The sequence below is a fragment of the Coccinella septempunctata genome, chromosome 2 (assembly GCF_907165205.1).
Source record: "Coccinella septempunctata chromosome 2, icCocSept1.1, whole genome shotgun sequence".
Taxonomy (NCBI): Eukaryota; Metazoa; Arthropoda; class Insecta; order Coleoptera; family Coccinellidae; genus Coccinella; species Coccinella septempunctata.
The window spans coordinates 19855140-19879651 of NC_058190.1; the positions used below are offsets into that span (position 1 = coordinate 19855140).

General features: G+C 35.5%; 1 protein-coding gene across 12 annotated transcripts; it reads left to right on the forward strand.

Annotated features, from left to right (window-relative positions):
• Positions 1 to 1964: 1964 nt before the first annotated feature.
• Positions 1965 to 24512, forward strand: LOC123308363 (nascent polypeptide-associated complex subunit alpha-like). Of its 12 annotated transcripts, none has more exons than XR_006537104.1 (14): positions 9777 to 9796; positions 11834 to 11962; positions 14420 to 14534; positions 19268 to 19375; positions 19505 to 19583; positions 19919 to 20025; positions 20212 to 20289; positions 20617 to 20723; positions 20896 to 20988; positions 21324 to 21430; positions 21617 to 21695; positions 22031 to 22137; positions 22324 to 22402; positions 24148 to 24512. XR_006537104.1 is itself a non-coding variant. In XM_044890987.1 (6 exons), the coding sequence occupies exons 1-3, from the start codon at positions 2337 to 2339 to the stop codon at positions 9751 to 9753; spliced, it is 543 nt and encodes a 180-aa protein (XP_044746922.1). In that variant the 5' UTR covers positions 1965 to 2336; the 3' UTR covers positions 9754 to 9796; positions 11834 to 11962; positions 12047 to 12217; positions 13872 to 14313. The 12 variants fall into 12 exon arrangements, 3 of the variants coding, with proteins under 3 accessions (XP_044746922.1, XP_044746923.1, XP_044746921.1); XR_006537100.1 differs by having other exon boundaries at positions 20910 to 20988; XR_006537105.1 differs by lacking the exon at positions 20896 to 20988.

Sequence of the window (24512 nt, forward strand, 5' to 3'; positions counted from 1 at the left end):
GAAATAAAGAGAAAACAAAAACAGAAAAAGGTAAAATAATAAAATTAGATTCAATATGTCAGATTTACCTAAAATTGAGAACCCAATTTAAAAAAGATTCGGAAACTGCATGTATAGCTCTAAAACCATCCTGAAATTTATAAATTGGACAATGATTAACTAGATCATTTATGGTTTCTTCTGGTTCTCCGCATTCACAACTAGGGCTTTCAACTGAATTCCACCTAAAAAGCATGCTATTGCAACGTCCGTGACCTGTCCTTATACGATTTAGAATACACCATATTTTCCTGGGAAGATCAAAACCAGGAACTCTATTTGATGATTATTACACACTTTCGAGGTTAAAACTTAATTATTTATTTTTTCAATATTTTGAAGCTATTATTTTATTCATTAAATATATACATCCTTCCCTGACGACTACTAATACTGTACGGCATGTGGGTGAATCTTATTTTAATTATCCGGTAATATCGAATTGATGTTGCCGATACTTGATGGAAATCCATAATTGAACTTCGAACAGATTATACGATTTTCACAAAATGATTTTTTAAACCACGACATACCTTCACCCACCTGAAGATGCTATTGTGGTAAAACACGTGTCGTGGTTCAAAAACTCATTTTGTGAAAATCGTATTGTCTGTTTAAGTTCTATCCTGTAATACTAATTTTGTTCATACTATTTCGATACCCAGAGCTGAATGTAGTGTTCTTTTGAGAAGAGCAGTCTCAGGATATCAAATATTTAATAAAACAATTAAGAATCCTCGACTTCGGAAGTGCGTGATGAAGGGATGGATGGAGGTGCGGGGGTGAGGGCGGAGTGTGGTGAGGGTAGTATCTAGGATTTGATTGGAGAAAGGGTTGATCAGTGAAAGTTAAGTTTAAAAGATGAATTGAAACTTGCATCCACCAACACACTGTGTGTAATTTGGGGGGCTGTAGTGGATTTGGTTGGGGTTGAAAATTTTTCCGCAGTTTCAGCGAATTTAGCCGAGATCAAACGCCAACTGAAAAGTGAATAGTTGCAAAGTAGTTCGCTACAAGTAGGCCCCTAGTAATACAAATAACCTTGAATTTTATCATTGTTATGATGAACAACTTTCAATCATAATATATCACTTTGCTGATTCAACTTCCTTGGATGTCTGAGAATGATAATTGTTAGTGGAGTTATCCACCTAGTATATTAAAGTTGATACGCATTTTTTTTTTCAGGTAGTGGTAATCCGGAATGTATCCCAAATTTTCATCAATGTTTGAAGAGAATCACTTCGCAGTATTTTTTATTGATTAATGTACTAAAAGGATTAACTCGATATAAATAAAGGATAAGCACTATAGAAACAGTGAAAAAGGGAGATAGTAGAAAGTCTTCGTCTTCTCGAATTACTTCGAAGTCGAGAAACGCCCTTTACGTATACGTCGAGATCGAAGCCCGGGCAGTCGCCGAAAATAATTTACGAACTTTTTCAATTTCGGCGGTTTTTGCCGTTGGCAGCCTGGAATAGAGAGATCGCACGAAGCCCTTTAGTGGACCGGGGACTGGCTATGTTTTGTCACGAGGGACCGTATTAACTGATTAATACAATTTTGTCCACTTAATTGACCCCCCAAATACCCGAAAATGACCTAAGAAAATAGTGGAATTTTCGACAATGCAATTGATCATCGGTTAAATCACAGCTGTGGGACGAAGCACAAGTATCACTTATGTGACGATCGATGAGAAAATTTATACCACTCACATAGCGGGGTGTCTTATGAAGGGGTGTTCGTTTTTTACCAACGGACAGTTTGCGGATTCTTTCGAGGCGTGACCGTTCATCATGCGCAAAGTGGCGAGGCGAACCGCGAGGGCCGCAGGAGTGAGTCAAGGCGAAGAGGTGAATTTACCAAAAAAGAAGATTTACGGGTTTACTAGTTCATTGAAACCGAATGAACAACTGAGCAAAAATGAATTTTTTTAAGCTGACTTTGCTTCCCTCGAAATCAAACTGATCTTATGCTCAGTTTCAATGATGTCGATATAAATATCAAATTTAAAGATGGTTCGGTTTGATTGGAGTTGAAGAACAGTTGCAAGTGATATCGAAATATTTTAGTTCTGTTCAAAAATTGAAAAGTGATATGTGGGTAGGTATTTTGTTTACAATTCCACCATTTCTTATCCCGAATTCTGATAGTTTGAAATCTACTTGAAAAAGTCATTTTATTTTAACTATCAACATCATACAAAGATTCCATTCAAAAATACTGCGTTCCGTAGTAAATGCTCCTTGGTATGTAAGAAATAAAACTACAAAGTGCCATACATAAGTGAAGAAATGAAAATTGTTGCCACCAACTTCCAAAGGGGAACAAAGGGCTATACAAACGACCATATTGAAAATCTATACAGGTATACAGCCAAACAATCTAAGGGTGAGAAAAAAGCCAGGAAAATGATGTCCAAGTTGGGATTAAAACCAGTAAGTTACTAATTATTTATCACATTTCGACTCAGTATACATAATCTGATGAAAATAATCCAAGGTTTCGCATTTCTTCATGAAGTAAAATGATTTTGTTCTTGGCAGGCTGAGTTTTCAATATGTTTTTGCGAAATAATATACTTTACTCTTCAGAATAATATATTCCAGGAATTTTCAGGTGCAAGGAGTAAGTAGAGTAACAATCCGGAAATCCGAAAATGTCCTATTCGTAATAACCAAGCCAGATGTCTACAAAAATCCTGTTAGTGATATTTATATTGTATTTGGTGAGGCTAAGATTGAAGATTCGTCACAACAACAGCAAATTGCTGCTGCTGAGAAGTTCAAAGAAGTTAATTCTGCTGGTGAAGGTGAGTTTTGTTTATTTATGTAATCCAAAGATTATAGAGAAGAAAGATTGCTCTCAAACCTCTAGCAGAGACAAACGAGATGGTCAACTACCAGCTAAAATAAAGTCACATCCTAAGGCTGAAAACGCACCGGACGCAACATTTTGTTGCGAGACTTTGCGCATTATGTCTCTCATAAAAAGTGTTGCAAGCGGTGCGTGCCTTAGAATATAGAATAACAGGAAGGAGCATATTGCTCATTTCAATTTGACCGGAATGGAGGAGAAATATGGCCGACATATATTTCCGTTTCAACAGTGACGTAGGACAATGAAATTTCTAAAAAACTAATTTCATTAGTCAGTTGATTCTGATTAATCAAAAAAATTAGGAAAGCACTGACGTAAAGTCAGAAGCGTTTTTAAGCTCGTTCAAATTGATAATCAAAGCGGAAATTCACCCCGCCAAACACTGCTTGGCTAGATACTTAATGGTATTAAGGTCTATGACTTAACATCACCTACGCCCATGGAGTGTTATGGTCATGGGATAACCTTGTTATATGCAAAGATATTACTGTGTAATATCTTTGGTTATATGTCATGAAATTCAGGAACACATAATTAATACCTGATATTCAGCTTAAAAAAATCACCTACCTATGAATTATTCACGCTACAATATCAAAATTAAGTTAAAACATCACTTTGTTCATTTGGCCACAGATAACAGAATCATTTGACTTCCAAGTCTGCCACTTTTAAAATTAAAACTTGGAAGACCAATATGGCCGTTTCCGTCGCACAATTCCCGTCACATTTATTCGAAAAAGCTCCTTCCTGATATTCTATGTTCTAAGGTGCGTGCCGCCTCATTTGATTCTGAAGGAAATGAGGAGCTTGCAACATCTCGCACCGTCTCGCAACACCTCGCAACAAAATGTTGCATCCGGTGCGTTTCCAGCCTAATTCTTCATCTCTCTCATTTTTTCGGAAAGCATTTGTAGAGGAGCTGCATGCAGTATCTTGAAAAAGCGCGGGAAATTTGAACTGATGCATTGCCGATTTTATTCCGTTCGAAGAGCCAACATTGTTTTGAGAAATTTTGCATTTTTGACGAACGGAAAATTTCTATCTGATAAATATTGTCTTAATTGACAAATTTTCATCAAGGAAAATTTTCAGATATCAAAAATGCAAAGTTTCTCATTTATTCACTAAGGAAATAGGAAATGTAAAACTACATCAGTAAGATTCATAACTATATTTCAACTTCAAACATGAAAAAGTCCCAGCACAATTTTAGTAAAAAACAATTCAATAATTAACAGATATAGATATAGGTATAGGTTATTATTCTTTAGTTTAAGGGGTGTAGGGAAATTGATTGTATAAGATTTCCTCTCTTATTTATTTCATCTTAAGTCAACGTTTCGACCCTGATTAGGGTCTTCTTCAGGACTCTAAAATAAATTCACATTAGAATAAGCACACGCGAAAACTCACATGATACATACCGAAATACAAAGACCAACAATCATGAACAATCTCAATATTCGGCAGTATGTGTACGCGTTGTTGGTTAAATCTTTCCAAAATAGAACTGCCTATAGGAAGTTTTATCCCTCGGTACTGAACAGAATAGATCATCCACGTATTTCTTAATGAAGGGTATTGTAAAGGGAGGATGCAGTCCAAATTTAATTGGTGATGGATTATCTCTTGGACTGCATCCTCCCTAGCATTACCTTTACAATACCCTTCATTAAGAAATACGTGGATGATCTATTCTGTTCAGTACCGAGGGATAAAACTGCCTATATTTTGGAAAGATTTAACCAACAACACGAACACATCAAGTTCACACTCGAGGAAGAGTTCGAAATGGGTGTCCCCTTTTTGGACACGAGGGTCATCAGGAACACTGATCGGGACTTGCGGCTGGACTGGTACAGGAAACCAACCCATTCAGGAAGGATCTTACATTACTATTCTAATCACCCAAATAGACAAAAAATTAATATGGTTTTGGGCCTAAAGAACCGCTTTCAAAGAATATCCCACCAAACATTCCATCAAAAGAATTTGAAATTACTTTTCAATTTGATGTTAAATAACGGCTACCCTAAGGGCCTACTGACAAGATTGTTATATAACTCCGCTCCCCCAGGACAGCCACTGGGTGGAGGCGGCGCATCCACCAATAGAGGAGGAGTTAATTTAACGAGATACTCCACGATTCCCCTAATCAGGAACGTAACCAATCCCCTCATGAAAATATTGAAACACGATACAGTTAAGATAATACCAAAGAATATTTTCAAGATTGATAGACTGTACATAAACCTAAAGGACAAAATCGAGGTCAACAAAATGAGTGGAGTTGTATACGGTGTGCCCTGTTCAACTTGCGAAGAGGTCTACATTGGCCAAACGTCGCAAACTGTAAAGAGACGAATCACCCAGCACATAAGCGACATCAAGAACCCTGACAAAACCTGTGCATTGGCGGAACATGTCCGAAGAAAGGACCACCGAATGGACTACGGCACCGTAGAAGTATTAGATTTCGAGAACACAAGAAAGAGATGTTTTCTTGAAATGTTCCACATCAAGAGCCACAACAACTCCATGAACTATAGAAGGGACATCGAGGGTATAAGCAATACATATATACTCGTACCTGATCAGTTTGAAGGAACCTCATCGCCCCCCAACCATGAGTTCTGTGCTTCCTGGTGTTGACGCGGTGACTTGAACCGTTCTCTGTGGCCTAACCTAGTTCCCAATTTTTTGGTGTTCTGGAATTCTCCGCATGTGCCGCCGCTTCAACCCGGACAAACTATAATTTAAAGCAGCCTTGCACCCAATTCTTACTGTTTTATGTTTGTTACAGTTTTGTGAACAGGTCACATGCAATAGCATATGGCCTGTTCACACTCATGCCGCATATTCAGATTGTTCATGATTTTTGCTCTTTGTATTTCGGTATGTATCATGTGAGTTTTCGCGTGTGCTTATTCTAATGTGAATTTATTTTAGAGTCCTGAAGAAGACCCTAATCAGGGTCGAAACGTTGACTTAAGATGAAATAAATAAGAGAGGAAATCTTATACAATCAATTTCCCTACACCCCTTAAACTAAAGAATATTCACCTTTCTGGGAATTACACTAGGTATATTTTATTTTACAAATGAAATACAAAATAAATGGAACTTAGAGAAAAAAAATGGGAAATTAATAAATTTGAAATTTTTCAATATTGAATTATTTTTTTTTTCACTGTCTTTTCTCTTTTCTAATTTCATTAATTTCACAATTTTACATACCACACTAGTTTCACACACATTTGTGAGAGCTTTTAAATCTCGGGATTTTCCCTACATAAGGTTTTAATCTTCCTCAGATTGTATGTATTTTCTTCCTTGATACTCGGTGTGGCCAAATGTGGGGTTTTTGAGCTAGGACTTGGATGATCCAAAGCTGCCTCAGTCACTTCAGTCATGATTTCTGAAACAGTTTATATCTATTTTTCAACAACTACAAGAAACAAAACTTTTGCAAAGTGAGTTCAGATGTTATGTGTTATCATATGAAGGGTTTCGTGCCAGAAGTGCGTATACACAAAATCGCAATTTTCAAATTTTTCAGATTGTACAGATGAAATTCCATATTTACTTCATGTGTCTTGATAGTTTTTGCAATAGTTTTCCAAGGAATAGGAACTGCGGATCTGGGAAGAATGACCCCCGGTTTCATAAAGCTTGATCGGGGAAACAACACTTGATCGACGATTAGACGTCAATTTGTTTTCAATCGATAATTCAATTGTGATCATTCAGAATATCCTTTTCGCATCAAATCATGATGTTTATATGTCCATTCAATTATTCTCAATTGCTACTTCCTGAATATATGCAAAAATGAAAAGGTTTCAGTGTTTTTGTTTCAGAAATCGAGTGACTGTCAAATCGTTGATCGGACAATCGAAGTTTTATGAAACCTAGGGTCCGACCGAAACTAGTTTTTACGGCCGAAACCGAAACCGAATTTCGGCTGTGGTCTCAGTTTCGGCCGAAAACGAAACCGAAACCGAAACTTCAATAATGCCATGTTTTCGTGGATGAAAATTCATCATAATCAGTTATTATTTTTCAGTTACATAATAATAATCTCGATAATCTGATCTTAAAACTGATAATCAATATAAATAAATAAACATATAATTATTTTTTATCCAGTGAATAATTTGTGGTTTTAAAAAAATGTCGAAATGAAATGAGTAATTCCTTCCATATCTTTCCAATTTCATTAAACTTCGAATTACACACACTAGTGGAAAACATGAAATGGAGAATGCAAACAGAAATATTTTTTCTTAATATTTTTAATTGTACGAGAATATTCTTTCAACTTAAGGAAAAGAGAATATCTTCTAAATTTTGCTCATTTTGATGACTATCTTGTCAATGAACCAAAGTTAACTCAGAATGCCGATCAAAAAAGCTGTAGAGAGATCTTTATTCAACGTTATTTAACGACAACCAGTGGCGGATTTGCCTTAAGGCCAAAAGTAGGCCTGATAGGGCGGCTATTCGTGACAAAAACAGAGTAGGTGAAAATAATTTGACTAAATTCAACAGGGCTAAGTGCCTAGCGGGTTGCAAATCCGCTATTGACGACAACGTGAATGATATTGTAGATTTTATTTCATATACATGATGTGAATGAAACCAATAGAAAATAAGACTTTTGTCTTCGTCTTCTTCTATCGTTTCGAGATAATGTTGTAATTTATAGGTCATGATAGCCGTACCGAAATTTAACAGCAAACATCAAACGCAAATGATTCGATATCATCCAGCGAGGACGATTACAATGAGCGCATAGGCGATGAATAACGAAAGAGTAACAATTCTATATATAACCCTTAGCAGCGCAGCTGCACCGAACTCAGTTTCGGTTACGGCTGTAGTTTCGGCTGGATTTTGGCCGAAAACGAAACTGAGCCGAAACCTGTTTTTTTGGCCGAAACTAGGCCGAAAACGAAACCGAAAGTTCGGTCGGACTCTAAATTGAAACCCGCTGTAAATCTGTTTAGATCCATATATGAATCTGGTGAAAAATGCCCATTGCAGATCTGAATACAGAGATTCACCCGTGAATTCCATTCCTAGTATTTCTTGCCGTTCCTTAGATCTGAAAGTTTAATAATATTAGCACATTGCAAAAAAGATTCCATTCATAGATCGACCATGCTTATAACGACTATTTTATATATCATTCTATAAGATTTACGGAAGACATTAATTGTTCGACCTAGAACATAGTAAAGGATTAACCAAGCAAGCAAGCAACTGTTCCGTTATTCTGAATAAAGAAATATGGTTATTCGCCAATTGTCTGCTTCAGTGGTGTTTTCAGGAGTCTCCACCCATTAAAACCTTCCCAACTAACGCAAGATTCAAATTTGCAACTAAATACCTCATTTTCCAAGACCTTGGAGAGATTGTAAAAAAAGGATCTCTTGGATCAACCGCCAGCTTCATAACCAAATTCAAATTCCCTTCAGCATTTTTAGTTGAACTAGAGAAAGCTTTATCAATGAAGGTACTTCAAATTTTATTATGAAACTGGCGGTGAGTCTTTGAAGTTCAAATTCAATTAGTGTTTCCGAGGTTAACTGCCTGAATGAGGAGATAGCAGTTGTGCATTTTCAAAAATTTTTGCGATATTTCTGTAGTCTTTGTGAAGTACGCTTCTAACAGTAGGCGGATGACCCTATTTTTTGTTTAAAATAATGAAATATTATCAACACATCGATTATTTTGTCGAAATATCTTGCTCTTTCAATTTTATCACCGGAAATCATATCTCAGAAGAGGTGCATATTTGGTCACATGTTTCTTCACGAAAAACTATTGTTTTCGGACAAGAAATAACTTGCTGAATTTTTTCCGGAACTAAACAACCCTGTAGGTTATAGAGAGTAGTGGTGTTAGGTCTGATCGAAGATACGACCTCCGCAGAAAATGTTCTTATAGCTTTGTATTGTTTTGCACTTGAGGCGGTTCCGAACCGGTTCAAAGTAGTGGAGCAGCAATGGAATGTTAAGCTATACGCATGCTACGCGCGAGTTTACGCTAAATAAATGAATGTGCGACTGTTTTGAACCGTTCTTGAACCATCGTAAAAGCGAACAGGCCTAAGATTAGTGTCGAAAATGTTTAATTTCTTCAGTTTTTTGTCTTTGTATTTTTGCTTTGACATTCATGTGGATTTTTTTTTAAATTGACCCCCAGTTTCATAAAGCTCGATCGGGGAATCAACGCTTGATTGGCGGAAAAAAGTCAATTTGTTTTTAATCAACAATTCATGAGAATTCGGAATACCATTATCGCACCCAATTATGTTCTATATACGTCCATTCAATGATTCTCAATTGCTACTTCATTATACGTAGGAATGAAAAAGTTTTAGTGATTTCGTTTCTGAAATCGAGTGACTGTAAAATTGTTGATCGGGCAATAAAAGTTTTATGAAACTCGCTATGAGTGTTTTGGATCCTCCTCTTTGAAAGTGATGATTAATTTTGTGTTCTGATTCAGTGTTGATGAATCAAAACTTCCTTGGATGTCTGATGGAATATGTATCTTTTAATTATTTTCTATCATGTTGTGGGAAAAATATTGTTTTCATTGTTATTCATTTCAGAAGCTACAGGAAATCCTACTACTTCAGTAGCTCCCATAGCTGAAGAATCAGAAGACGAAGAAGTTGACGAGACAGGAGTTGAAGATAAAGATGCTGAATTAGTCATGTCTCAAGCTAGTGTTAGCAGGGCGCGGGCTATAAAAGCCCTCAAAAATAATCAGAACGACATAGTGAATGCGAAAAAAACGCTAAGTTCTTGTGATTAGGCTTTTATTAACAAATGAATATAGTATGGGAAAATGAACGAAGGTAAGATATCAACTTCTATCCTAGATTACTTGTGAGGTTTTTGATATAATCATTCTATGAAGAGTTGCATACTTCTCAGTTGGCTCTGCCATTTTCACCATTCCTTTGTTGAAAATTCTAACTTGCACTTGGTCTATAATAAACTACAACCCTTAATTGCTGGGACATTTAATTCTTCGAATTTTGGTATCGATTGAAAATCACAGCTGCGGGACGAAGCACAAGTGTCACCTATGTGACGATCGATGATCAGAGAAAATTTACACCACTCACAAAGCAGGGTGTATATATTGATAAGTCTTATGAAGGGTTGTTCGTTTTTTACAATCGGAGAGATGTGGGATTCTTTCGAGACGTTACCGTTCATGACGCGCAAATTGGCGAGGCAAACCGTGAGGGCCGAAGGCCCGGGTCACGTCCGAGGCTAATTCCGAGGGCCGCAGGAGTGAGTCAAGGCGAAGAGGTGAATTTTCTAAAGAAAGGAGATTCACGGCCTTACTAGTTCATTGAAACTAAATGAACAACAGAGCAAACGATCATAATATCATTTATTTTTCTTTGTAGAAATTTTGAGGAAAAGAAAATCTTCAATTAAATTTTTTCCGTTTTTTTCTATTTCAGAAATGAATTTTTTTTTGGCTTACTCTGCTTCCCTCGAAATCAAACTAAACTTATGCTTAATTTCAATGATGTCGATATAAATATCAAATTTAAAGATGGTTCGTTTTGATTGGAGTTGAAGAACAGTTGCAAGTGGTATCGAAATATTATAGCTCTGTTCAAAAATTGAAAAGTGATATGTGGGTAGGTATTTCGTTTATAATTCCACCACCTCCTATCCCAAATTTTGATAGTTTGAAATCTACTTGAAGAAGTCTTATTATTTTAACTATCAACATCATACAAAGATTCCATTCAAAAATACTGCGTTCCGTAGTAAATGCTCCTTGGTATGTAAGAAATAAAACCACAAAGTGCCATACATAAGTGAAGAAATCAAAACTGTTGCCACCAACTACCAAAAGAGAACAAAGGGTTCTACAAATAAATGACCATATTATTAAAAATCTATACAAGTATGGACCACCTAACTGAAGACTTCAAAAGTTATGATCTGATGATGACCTACAGCATCAATAATCGAAGAAATGTTTCCACGCCCAACACCTTTCAATAACAAGATGGCAATTGAACTGTATATTCCGAGACAAAGTTTGTGTTTGTATACATTGATTTAAGTTTATTTTGGGAGGAGTATGCATTTTTGTGAAAACTTAGAAGCGTGACGAAGGGTATCATTACTGAAGATTTTAACTTCATTGTCTAATATTGGCTATCAAGCCCTCAGCTGTATTTTGGCGTTGAAATGCCAATATATTCTGTGTGACGTCACTAGTTCAATATCCGCCAAAATGAATAGTGTTGAAAGCTTCACATCGCTTGTCATCATACAAGCTTTTGACTGCGATTTTCGGTTCGAGATATGCCAGAATCTGCTTTCAATATCCACAAAATATTTTCAAAAATATTTGTGTGTGACACACAACGCCAAAATGAGTATGTATTTTGAATTTTTTTTTAAGTTCTGAAAAATACTAAAGGCCATTTACACGGGGATATTTTTTCGCCTGTTTCTGGTCGATAAATCGTATGCGATAGAGGATCTGAAACTCGCAGTTGTCATTTTTGACAAATGTGCTTACATGGCTGAAGTTTTTATATCATGTTTGATTATCGTATATTCTTGGCGAGAAACTTGGCATTGCAACGGTGACGTCACCCACAAACATTTTTGAAAATATTTCGTGAATAATGAAATCAGATTCTGGCATAGTTTGAACCGCTTGTTATCATATCGCGATGTCATAGAAATATCATTTTGGCGAAGATTGAACGAGTGACATCACACAGAATATATTTTGAAAGCAGTTCAACGTACAAATTCATATTCATTCATATTGTCCATATTGTTCTTAATCTAAAATGTGGGAAATTTCTACAAACAACAATTTTTAATTCTTATTCCTTTTGTTTCAGAAATTGGTAGAGAGAAATCATAAGAACTTTCCATGCAATTTTTTCAATACTGTTTCATTCTGATCTGATCGGAGGCCGAAGGATAAATGGGGGTGTATGGAAATGAAAATAGAAATTCTGCAGTCGGAGGTAAGACCATTCAATTTTTTTATGTTTTCATGATAGATGGTTATTTATTGAATAATAAGCGTTGAATTTTGTCTATTTCTCCAGAAAATTTTTATTGGAATAGGCTCAGGGATCTTGCACAGTGAAATGGTTGTTTCAGTAGCTAGAAGAAACCAAATCTACACAATATTAACCAACGAACTTAGTTAAGATGATAGTTTTAATGAGTACCCTATAAGAGTTTATTTGTCGAATATGAACATAAATCGAATGTCGGTACGTTATTATTAGTTGATTTTTTTTTATTTTCTTGATGTATGGCTATTCTTTGTGTGATTTGCACGAAATATTTTCTTTCTAGTTGGAATTATGTCAATCTTTACAATGCGGTGTCTGATTTTACATTAATCAGTGAAAAGTAGTAAATTAGTGTTTTTATAGAATTGTTATCCTTCAAATAACTTTGTGAAAGCACCAAAATAATTTGACAGATACTTTTTCACCATTTAGTCAAAATTCATTCGAAGGTGAAAGTAAAGGGCCTAATACAAATACATTCCTCTCTCATAAAACACGTAATACCAGTACAAGAATAATTGATATATGGAGACCATAAACTCATCCTGGACGCCCATGTCATAGAGTGAATCCGAAGCTTCCTTACGTGAACGAGAGTCTTGCTAGGAAATTGGTCAAATCATCAATGCGCATGACGGTCATTCCCGGGAATTTACAAAATCTGTATCTTCTCATCCTGTTTCTAATTGGTCACATCCGAAATATAGGAATAAGTTTCGATTGGACTTTGAATCATACATCATTTTCCGATTTATTTTGACGGAATCGCGAGATGTGTTTTTCATTCTTATATAGGTCTTATAGGAATTTATTGAATTTAGAATGAAAAAAAGTAGTTTATGATGAGCGTGAAAAATTATTTTTGGTTCAGTTGGTCACTGATGAGAATCATATTATTGAGAATAAAAAACGGATGGGGCGACTTTAAAATTAAAAATGACCTATACCAGGAACTCTCATCTATAAAAGGAAGAAAGCGAAAGAAGAAAAATGTAAAATAATAAAATTCAATTTAGTCTGATTGATCTAAAATTCCTAACCCAATTCAAAAATGATTCGGAAACTGCATGCATAGCCCCAAAAGCATCCTGAAATTTATAAATGGGAAAATGATTCCTCCTATTGCCCCCATTCACAAATAGGGCTTTCATCTACATTCCATCTGAAAATTAAACTATTGCAACATCTCTGACACATCCCTCTTTCAAATATGATTCACGACCACATTCTCATTTTCACTGTCAGAGTCAGATTCAAAAACTTGATCAAATTATTGCATTTCACACAATAAACCTCCAGACGTTATATTTATGTTATGTAAAGATAATCAACATATCAACATAACTAAAAAATATTCCGAAACGACAGACACGAGTCTGTCAGAATGAGACATGCGATCGTATTCTCATTGCAAGACGCTTGCACCTTCCCTTGAGTTGAGGGCGGTTGAATTCGCACTCAACTCAATGAGTATGCTCTCTGAAACGGCTTCTGCTACTTAAGTGCGATCTCACACACGCATCCTCAAGGGGGAACTATATAAGACCCATATGATGATGTGGACCTCCCACTATACTAGTAAATCTAGCGGCGAATTCATACGCGGTAGTCCGCATACTCCTCAATGATTTGTTTTCCATTTTGATTTAAATTGAATTAAAAGATGGATCAACCGAAAAGGTAGATCGCTGGGCTTACTAGTGTTCTGTCCAAGTACGTACCTACTTGCTTTTTTGGTAGAATACTAAATACTAAATGATATTTAGTTATGCTATCTTTCGGGACTGAAGAATGTGATACACCGAGTTGCTTTCTACCCTAAAATCTTATTATTTGTATTGAATAATTATAGATGGCGACTCGATACGTCGCGTCGAAACAGAATTGTGATTGGTTGGAACCGTAGATAGAGGTTTTAAGAGAAAGTAGAAGCAAAGAGTATCAACTAGAGGTTTCACTTTGCCTATTCACAAGGGAACATTGAATGCATGGAATGTTAACCTTGAAGTGGGGAGACGGTACGCGCTAGCAATACTGCGCCCAGATTCACTGCAGTCAAACGAGAATCTGGGCGACCAATCAGATTGGGACTTGCGAACAGAACGAACATCTGCTTTCGGTTTCGTCCCTTCCACTAAACCAGAGAACATTCAAGGGCATTGAAACGGAACCGGCCAAAATGATAGAGTGAATCCTCTTGTAGATACTCTTTGGTAGAAGTTAGTAATGTACGTAATGTATTGAAGAAGTCTTGGTTGTAGTATAAAACGAGGTGTAATAAACTTAGAAAACGTTGAACTGTTTCATTTCATAGTGGTTACATTGCCCAAATTATATCATGTTGACAAAAATTTCCTTGGGTTGGTGAATATTGCAAGCCTCATCATTTGTTTTCTACAGCCCGTTATCTGCTTCATACTTCTGTGTTGGTATGACGGTTCTGCTGCCGATAGGTGGATTTAAACGCCGTGTATCTTTTTTTTCTCAGACTGGGCAATAAATACAGTGTATATTGGTAAGTGTTTGCTAATTTTATTTGTCTTTTTACACAAAATTGTTCACGTGATGTTTTTCATATCATCTTTTGGGGCTAAGAAACCTGTTGGTGATAATTTTCTAATATCTGTTGAATGGATTTCTACTTATTGGTTTTTTAAATTACCCAAAGTCTTGCTTTGTTATGAAGTTTAATTACATTGTTTTGTGCGACGCTATTTACTTATACCATCTTTCGGGACTGAAGATTGTGATCATAGACCTAATAATACATGGACAGGCTTTCACTTGGTTTTCCCATCGAACTCTAAAAGAACTGGAAACCGAGGTACCGAAATATGACGAAAAGTGTGTCCAACCGCATCAGACTTTGGACGCACAGAACACACCCGTATAGTTGGTCATTGTTTTCAGCGACCTCATGCGGTGGTTTATGGAAATAAAAGCGCTCTCTGGCGGCCGAAATTCGAAACAAATGAGCGCGAAAATTTGAAATGCTTCCTATTTAAAATCATTTATTTTGATTTCAAGTTCGGAATTGAAAAAACGTACTGGAATGAATTAACATAGCATGTCAAGATGCTATATGACCATTTCAGTGCGAGTTGTTTCAAATCCAATGTTCTCAGAATGATATAACTATATTTTTTCATAAATAAACCATATATACATCATACAGCCTTATATGTAAAAAATTGAACAAAAATAATTCTAATATCGATGTATACATCACAGTGTATGGGCTTATATGTAAAAAATAAAATAGAAATAATTCTAATGTCCATATACACTGCGCAAAAAAATTAACGCACATTCTGAAAATCTCAATTTTAATGAAAGTTAACTCTACATTGACTTCATAACTTATTTTTTATGTTCTCTCAGGAAGGTTTTGAACGAAACAAGATACATTGAATGGAAAAAAAATACATTCAGGATTTCACCGAATCTTATGTGATAGAAGAGAAAAGAACAATTTTCAAAATACTGAAATGCTGATAAGTGATTTAATACTTGGTATTTCCACCCCTTGCGGTAATTACAAATCGGCAACGACGGTTCATACTCAAAATGAGTGATCTTAAAATATTTTGATCTAATCCTTCCCAGATTTCTCCGAGTTGGATTCCTAAGTCATTAAGAGTAGCTGGATGATTTTCTGAACTTCTTAGCCTTCTATTGAGGTTGTCCCAAACCTGCTCAATCGGATTGAGATCTGGACTTCTTGCTGGCCATTCCATTCGAGAGACTTCAACCTCTTCAAGGTACTCCTGAACGATGCGCGCACGATGGGATCTGGCATTATCGTCCATAAAAATGAAATCTTCACCAATGTATGGGGCAAATGGCACTACCTGCTCTTCAAGAATGTTCCTTATATACTTATCAGCATTCATAGCTTCATTATCAACGACCACTAGGTCTGTGCGAGCAGTCAAAGATATTCCACCCCATACCATCCTCCCCCGCAACCAGTAGTATTCAGGAAATTGCATATCTTTCATGTGGACGTCTGTATACAAGGGAACGTCGATCACAATGGTAGAGGCAGAATCTAGACTCATCTGTGAAGAGAACTCTTTCCCAATCGGCCTCTTCCCAAAGAATATGCTCTCTCGCAAAATCCAAACGCGCCCTTCGATGGGCTGGGGTGAGAGCTGGGCCACTTGCCGCGACACGAGGCCTTAAATCATATTCTCTGAGGCGATTTCTTATTGTCGTGAGTGCTAATTTGCACCTCATGAGTTTGCTCAAGCTGAATTAGAAGGAGGCGAGCGGTTGCAAACCGTTGTCTCAACGAAGAAACTCTCAAGTAACGTTCTGGAATGGCAGTTGTTACCCGTGGTCTACCCTGTCCTGGTCTTCGGACATTCATACCTATCTCCCTGAATTGCTGCAACATTCTGGACACACTTGTATGGGAAACTCCAAACCTTTCTGCAATTCTTGTGTATGTCCACCCTTCTCGCAAAACTACACATTCCTCTTGGGTCAAATTGCGTGTTTAGCGTTGCATTGCGATCGAGTGTAGAAAATCAAACGAAAGAAAAACTATTGATCACTAGAATTGATCGAGAACAACTGATTTTAGAATGGAGCCAATACATTCAAAATCTGATAATATCATCTTTTTTCATTCCTGCTGGGAAAAAACATCTGTATTGAAGAAAACCGTTGAAAGTGAATAACACATGCATAATTCTGATAAAAATAATTATCATTGAGAACACCTTCAGTTGTAGAATAAATTTGAGATTTCCATAATGTCCGTTAATTTTTTTGCGCAGTGTATATAAATCAAAGTGTATAAATACAAATACAAAATGAAATAGAAATAATTCTAATGTCCATATATACCTCACAGTGAATATAAGGGCATATACAGTCCCTGGCCAGTTTATTAGACGCACTGGGGATTTTTTTTTATATTTACTGGTATTGCCCGAGGAAAAAGCAGGATATTTGAATTTCATTTCTACAGAATGCCAGTTTTATCTACGACTCTCATTAAATTGTTTTATTCGGTATTTATTTTTGATGTTGTAATATTAGTACTGAAGTATGAATCAGTATTATGTCTTCCAGTGGAAGTCTTGCATGCTGCAGGTTCGGACGTTATTTCGATAATCCACATATGAAATCATCATCCTCGAATGCAGCAAACCGAACAATTCTGCATTGATAGTATGAAGCTCTCATAGCTACACAAGGTGGCTCAGCAAAATATTAGAATTTCATGTTGAATCATCAATAAATCAATATTTTTTATTGAATATGATATATTATATGTGAAAACCATTTACAGATGAAGTATATATAAAATATATATTCAATTTAATAATTCAATATTCAAAAACCAATAACCTAATAACCAATTAATTGAGATTTGGCATCGAATCAATGCGTCTAATAGTATGGACAGGGACTGTATGTGAAAAATAAAATAGAAATTATTCTAATGTCTATATTGTTAGAAATGAAACTCAAGAATTCCAAACTTAATCATTTATTTTCGTAAACACAAGAAATATCGAGCGGCTTGTACATCCGAGCACGAAGGGATCTCCAAATCGAATTGCCTGAGTACCACAGCTTCAAATCTCGGCTTTATGTTTATGTTTACGTTTACTCAGCGCTTATCCCCTTTGACCGGCAGCGGCTCACCATATTCGTGTATTCGATTTCTTACAATATATTCCTCACAGTGTATGGGCATATATGTAAGAAATAAAATAGAAATAATTCTAATGTCCTATGGGAATTATTGGTTACAGGACTGAAGGAAAACACTGTTTTTTCAACTAAGTCGACGTTTATTCATCGGTACTTTGCTGATTTCTTCAATTCAATTCAATTCGGGAAAACCCTTCATCATAACGCACTAATGTTCCTGTAGTTATCGAGTAAACTCAAGAATTCTACCAGTCCGCTGATGTTGCATTTTTGGGTGGTTGTCGGTAGATTTATAGATTTTCTATTAATTTGTAGCAATTCTTGTACTGAAATCAACTGCGAAAATTTTATCAAATCAACTATATTTTTCTCGTACTTGGAACTTTCAAGTGCTGATAAAATAATAGATTCCGTATTGAAAAAAATACTACCTGAAAATTTTTTTTTCGATTTTTATTAATGTAAAAAAACTTGAGAGTTGTGTAAAACGACAATATTATCTCATTCGCCAGGATCTGATTTTATATACACTGAAATTACTCGTGATTTGGGAAGATAAAAGGACCCCTGCTTTGCGTTCTGGCTACACAGAGAAAAATTAATGGTTGAAGTGAATGTTTTTAAGCATTTGACCTTCCTTGAGCAAAATCATGTGTGGTATAGAGAAAAGGGCAATAATTTTGAGTGTGTTTATTGATACTTTCACAAATAATATGAAATTTCCTGCTGAGGAAATATTTATATGATGATTAATTATTCACATTTTTTTTTCAATTATTTTGATAGTTTCTCCATCAGGTGGTTTAGTTGCTCTTCTCTGGCACCCCTGGAAGTATGGCAGTAATGTTTTACTGCTCCCGTTTCTTTATCGTGTGGCTTTACAGTGTTAGATTTCTGTGACACTGATCAGCAGAAAATATTGAGTTTTGAGTTAGGCGACGTTACAGAACTCTTTCTAATATTAATTCCAGATTGGAGTTTAGTATTTTCTTCAGACATGCCTTGAAATAGACAAATCTGTGATTGTAGATATGTTACGTTTAGAACAACAGTCTTCACAATATTCAATAATATCTACTATCTAAACGTAAGTAGAATTCATGAAATAGTCTTCGGAATTCAAGTACCCTCTACAAATTCTTGATGTGGCCTTATAAAATATAAGAAGTAGACTAGGTATATTCCTTGTAAATCTTTGTAAATTATGTCTTCTATGTACATGAAATAACAAAGAAACTTCTTTATTAGTCTATTAAATTCAAAAATGAATCTCTTTCGCTCCATTAGCATGCAGCAGTCTATTCTAAAAACCTAGTTTTCTGCTAAATTGCTTGTGAGCAGAATAAAATATCGATTGAAAACACAGTAGCTGAATAGTAAACAATAAACATGATTTTGACATTTTCTACCATATGTCCATCTCTTTCTAACGTACTACTCGCGCCCTCTCTCTCAGGGCCTGTCCATATATTATTAGGTCTATGATTGTGATTGATACAAGTAACTGAGTAATTGATTTCAAAAATTTTCCTCGGGTTGGTGAATATTGCAAGCCTTATCATTTGTTGTTTTTCGCAGCCTGTTATCTACTTATGTGGTATGAGGATTCTGCTGCCGATAGGTAGATTTAAACGTCTTGTGTCTTTCGTTATTTACTATCTTGGGTCATGAATATAGTGTATATTGGTAAGTGTAATTCTATTTGTCTTCTTAAATGAAATGACAATTTTATAATACCCGATGAATGGATCTATTTTATTGGAATTCTGCTTCTTGGTTTTTCAAATTTCTCCCTTTACAGATCTTTGTTTACAGGTCATGTAATGTTATGAAAGACCCAAAGGGACGGTAACAGGAGATTGGCATATTTCCGAAGTCCTATCATTTTATTGAGGTAATTCTCTCTCACGATGTATTTTTCATAATTATTACCAGATTACCAGTAACAGTTGTTTTTCGGTGCCTCATGATGTCCTGCTAAGGAGCCAGGCCTATTTGGCAAGGATAAATTCATTACATATCAACTATGAAATATCTCATTTTGGTCGAATACTAAGTTTTGCTTAGTTGAGTAGTTTAATTACATTGTTTTGCGTGATGTTATTTACTTATACCATCTTTCGGGACTGAAGATTGTGATTGATACTCCAAGTTACTGAATGATTGATTCCAAAAATTTTCCTCGGGATGGTTAATATTGCAAGCCTTATCATTTGTTGTTTTTTGCAGCCTGTTATCTACTTATGTGGTATGAAGATTCTGCCGCCGAAAGGTAGATTTAAACGATTTGTGTCTTTCGTTATTTCCTATCTTGAGCATGAATATAGTGTATATTGGTAAGTGTTTGCTAATTCTATTTGTCTTCTTACATGAAATTCTTTACGTGATGTTATTCATACCATCTTTCGGGGCTGAGAAACCTGTTGATGATAATTTTATAATACCTGATGAATGGATCTATTTTATTGGAATTATGTTTCTTGGTTTTTCAAATTTCTTCCTTTACAGATCTTTGTTTACAGGTCATGTAACGTTATGAAAGACCCAAAGGGCGGTAACAGGAGATTGGCATATTTCCGAAGTCCTATCATTTTATTAAGGTAATTCTCTCTCACGATGTATTTTTCATAATTATTACCAGAAACAGTTGTTTTTCTGTGCCTCATGATGTCCTGCTAAGGAGCCAGGCCTATTTGGCAAGGAAAAATTCATTACATATCAACTATGAAATATCTCATTTTGGTCGAATACTAAGTCTTGCTTTGTTAAGTAGTTTAATTACATTGTTTTGCGTGATGTTATTCACTTATACCATGTTTCGGGACTGAAGATTGTGATTGATACTCCAAGTTACTGAGTGATTGATTCCAAAAATTTTCCTCGGGTTGGTTAATATTGCAAGCCGTATCATTTGTTGTTTTTTGCAGCCTGTTATCTACTTATGTGGTATGAAGATTCTGCCGCCGAAAGGTAGATTAGACGTCTTGTGTCTTTCGTTATTTCCCATCTTGGGCCATGAATATAGTGTATATTGGTAAGTGTTCGCTAATTCTATTTGTCTTTTCAAATAAAATTGTTTACGTGATGTTATTCATACCATCTTTCGGGGCTGAGAAACCTGTTGATGATAATTTTATAATACCTGATGAATGGATCTATTTTATTGGAATTCTGTTTCTTGGTTTTTCAAATTTCTTCCTTTACAGATCTTTGTTTACAGGTCATGTAATGTTATGAAAGACCCAGAGGGGCGGTAACAGGAGATTGGCATATTTCCGAAGTCCTATCATTTTATTAAGGTAATTCTCTCTCACGATGTATTTTTCATAATTATTACCAGATTACCAGAAACAGTTGTTTTTCGGTGCCTCATGATGTCCTGCTAAGGAGCCAGGCCTATTTGGCAAGGATAAATTCATTACATATCAACTATGAAATATCTCATTTTGGTCGAATACTCAGTTTTGCTTAGTTAAGTAGTTTAATTACATTGTTTTGCGTGATGTTATTCACTTATACCATCTTTCGGGACTGAAGATTGTGATTGATACTCCAAGTTACTGAATGATTGATTCCAAAAATTTTCCTCGGGATGGTTAATATTGCAAGCCTTATCATTTTTTGTTTTTTGCAGCCTGTTATCTACTTATGTGGTATGAAGATTCTGCCGCCGAAAGGTAGATTTAAACGATTTGTGTCTTTCGTTATTTCCTATCTTGGGCATGAATATTGTGTATATTGGTAAGTGTTTGCTAATTCTATTTGTCTTCTTAAATGAAATTCTTTACGTGATGTTATTCATACCATCTTTCGGGGCTGAGAAACCTGTTGATAATAATTTTATAATACCTGATGAATGGATCTATTTTATTGGAATTCTGTTTCTTGGTTTTTCAAATTTCTTCCTTTACAGATCTTTGTTTACAGGTCATGTAATGTTATGAAAGACCCAGAGGGGCGGTAACAGGAGATTGGCATATTTCCGAAGTCCTATCATTTTATTAAGGTAATTCTCTCTCACGATGTATTTTTCATAATTATTACCAGATTACCAGAAACAGTTGTTTTTCGGTGCCTCATGATGTCCTGCTAAGGAGCCAGGCCTATTTGGCAAGGATAAATTCATTATATATCAACTATGAAATATCTCATTTTGGTCGAATACTCAGTTTTGCTTAGTTAAGTAGTTTAATTACATTGTTTTGCGTGATGTTATTCACTTATACCATCTTTCGGGACTGAAGATTGTGATTGATACTCCAAGTTACTGAATGATTGATTCCAAAAATTTTCCTCGGGATGGTTAATATTGCAAGCCTTATCATTTGTTGTTTTTTGCAGCCTGTTATCTACTTATGTGGTATGAAGATTCTGCCGCCGAAAGGTAGATGTAAACGTCTTGTGTCATTCGTTATTTCCTATCTTGGGCATGAATATTGTGTATATTGGTAAGTGTTTGCTAATTCTATTTGTCTTCTTAAATGAAATTCTTTACGTGATGTTATTCATACCATCTTTCGGGGCTGAGAAACCTGTTGATGATAATTTTATAATACCTGATTAATGGATCTATTTTATTGGAATTATGTTTCTTGGTTTTTCAAATTTCTTCCTTCACAGATCTTTGTTTACAGGTCATGTGATGTTATGAAAGGCCCAAAGGGGCGGTAACAGGAGATTGGCATATTTCCGAAGTCCTATCAGTTTATTAAGGTAATTCTCTCTCACGATGTATTTTTCATAATTATTACCAGATTACCAGAAACAGTTGTTTTTCTGTGCCTCATGATGTCCTGCTAAGGAGCCAGGCCTATTTGGCAAGAAAAAATTCATTACATATCAACTATGAAATATCTAATTTTGGTCGAATACTAAGTCTTGCGTTGTTAAGTAGTTTAATTACATTGTTTTGCGTGATGTTATTCACTTATACCATCTTTCGGGACTGAAGATTGTGATTGATACTCAAAGTTACTGAATGATTGGTTCAAAAATTGTCCTCAGGGTTTGCGAGTATTTCAGCCCTTATCAGTTGTTGAATTTCGCAGCCTGTCATCTACTTCATTCTTATGTGTTGGTATGAAGATTCTGCTGCCGATTCACACGTCTTATTAAACTTCAGAATATCAAATTTTGATCGAATACATAAGTCTTGCTTATGAACAGTTCTCTCCGTCAGAAGTACTATTACTTATGCGTGTAGGATGGCAATTCTGATTTGGAAACGAGGAAAAAAAATTGTTTTAAATTTTGGAGGAACTAAGGTATGATGTTTTTGCTGAATAGCATACCAGTTCCGTGGGAAACGTTGCACCGGTAAACTCTCTTCATGAGTAGGTTTAAGGCCTGCCCAGGTCATCCGCCCAACAATAATCCCACTGGAAACATGAGGACTACTTTGTGCCATTGAGGATGGAAAACAGTATGTCATGTGTAATATCTGCAAGTTCACGAAATGACCCAAGAAAAATGAAATGGTTGTTTTTCTTTACATCGCTATAAACCAATTGACTGAGCGCAGAGAGAGATAGATTGCTCTACATCTTCCCTTTCAGTCTTCCTCAGTTTGCCTGCATCGAGATGCCATTCCAGTTCTTTTAGAGTTCAATGATTATGATTGAAATAAACGAAACTGAAGGAGTCGCATGAAAGTTATACATTGATCAATTATATGAACAACCGTGCAATGTAATATTTTCATTGAAAATCGTATGGGAAGGTAAATAACATAAAAGGATTGATTTCTTGTATGGAGGGCTGTAGCCCTATAGCCCTCGCAGACCAGCCGCCACTGAGGCGAAGTGTTTTAGATTGAAACCTTTAGATGTTGTTCCTTATACAGGGTGAGTATTTGACTCGTACAAATATTTTAAAAGTAGATTCTTGAGGTCGAAAAAAACACTTTTTTCTCATACCATTTTTTCCGATTCGGCCTTAATGAAAGATATAGCCATTATAAGTTTTCATAATATGCTGTGCCGTCTCTGGGAACCGAAAATTCCAGGCAGGGGGGTGGAACTCCCTCTTCTATGGTCTAAGCTACAACCAACATAGATGTATAATATGGCCGACTTGCATTTCCGGTTTAAGGGTTAAAGTGACAGCGACAGTCAAAACCAAATTAACCTAATTCTTTTGGTTGACAACCCGTTGACGTGGTAGAAATCATGTTCTGGTATCATGTTTTTATAATCACATTTCATTATTTAACTGAAAAATTACTTCCATACTACATAACGAGACGGATTATTTAGGAGATTCAAGAGCATATTCAAGGAGATGTAACTTACGAACGACCGAATGTTGTATATAATTTTCATCTATTCTGATTCTATCAACCTTAGCTATTTTTGATCTATTTTCTTATCATTCCCATTCTAACTCAATCACTTTATTCTCTTTGTTTCAATGTTATTTACTAAGCTTTCTCTATCGTCATTCTCTTTTTTCTGTTTCAGATACGATTTCGATTTCGAGATGGACAAGGGAACGAGAAAATTTATCACAATGAAAGAGCCGGCCCGATAATATAAATTATATAAAGCTTTTCATGTGAATAAATTCAATATAACTACACTTTTATGGGGACAGATTTTTGCTTAGGTTTTTTATCTTGGTTCTTTTATTATATTATATTATATTATTATATATTTTTTTATTATATACATATATGTGGATGTTACTTTATTTCTATTTCTTCTCAAACACCATATTGTTTGATATATTTCTTCTTAGCTTTGTATTTGCATTTTGCTGACTGATATATAAATATGCTCTTCTCTAGAATTTTTACCAAAAAATAAATAAATTTCTGAAATGCTAA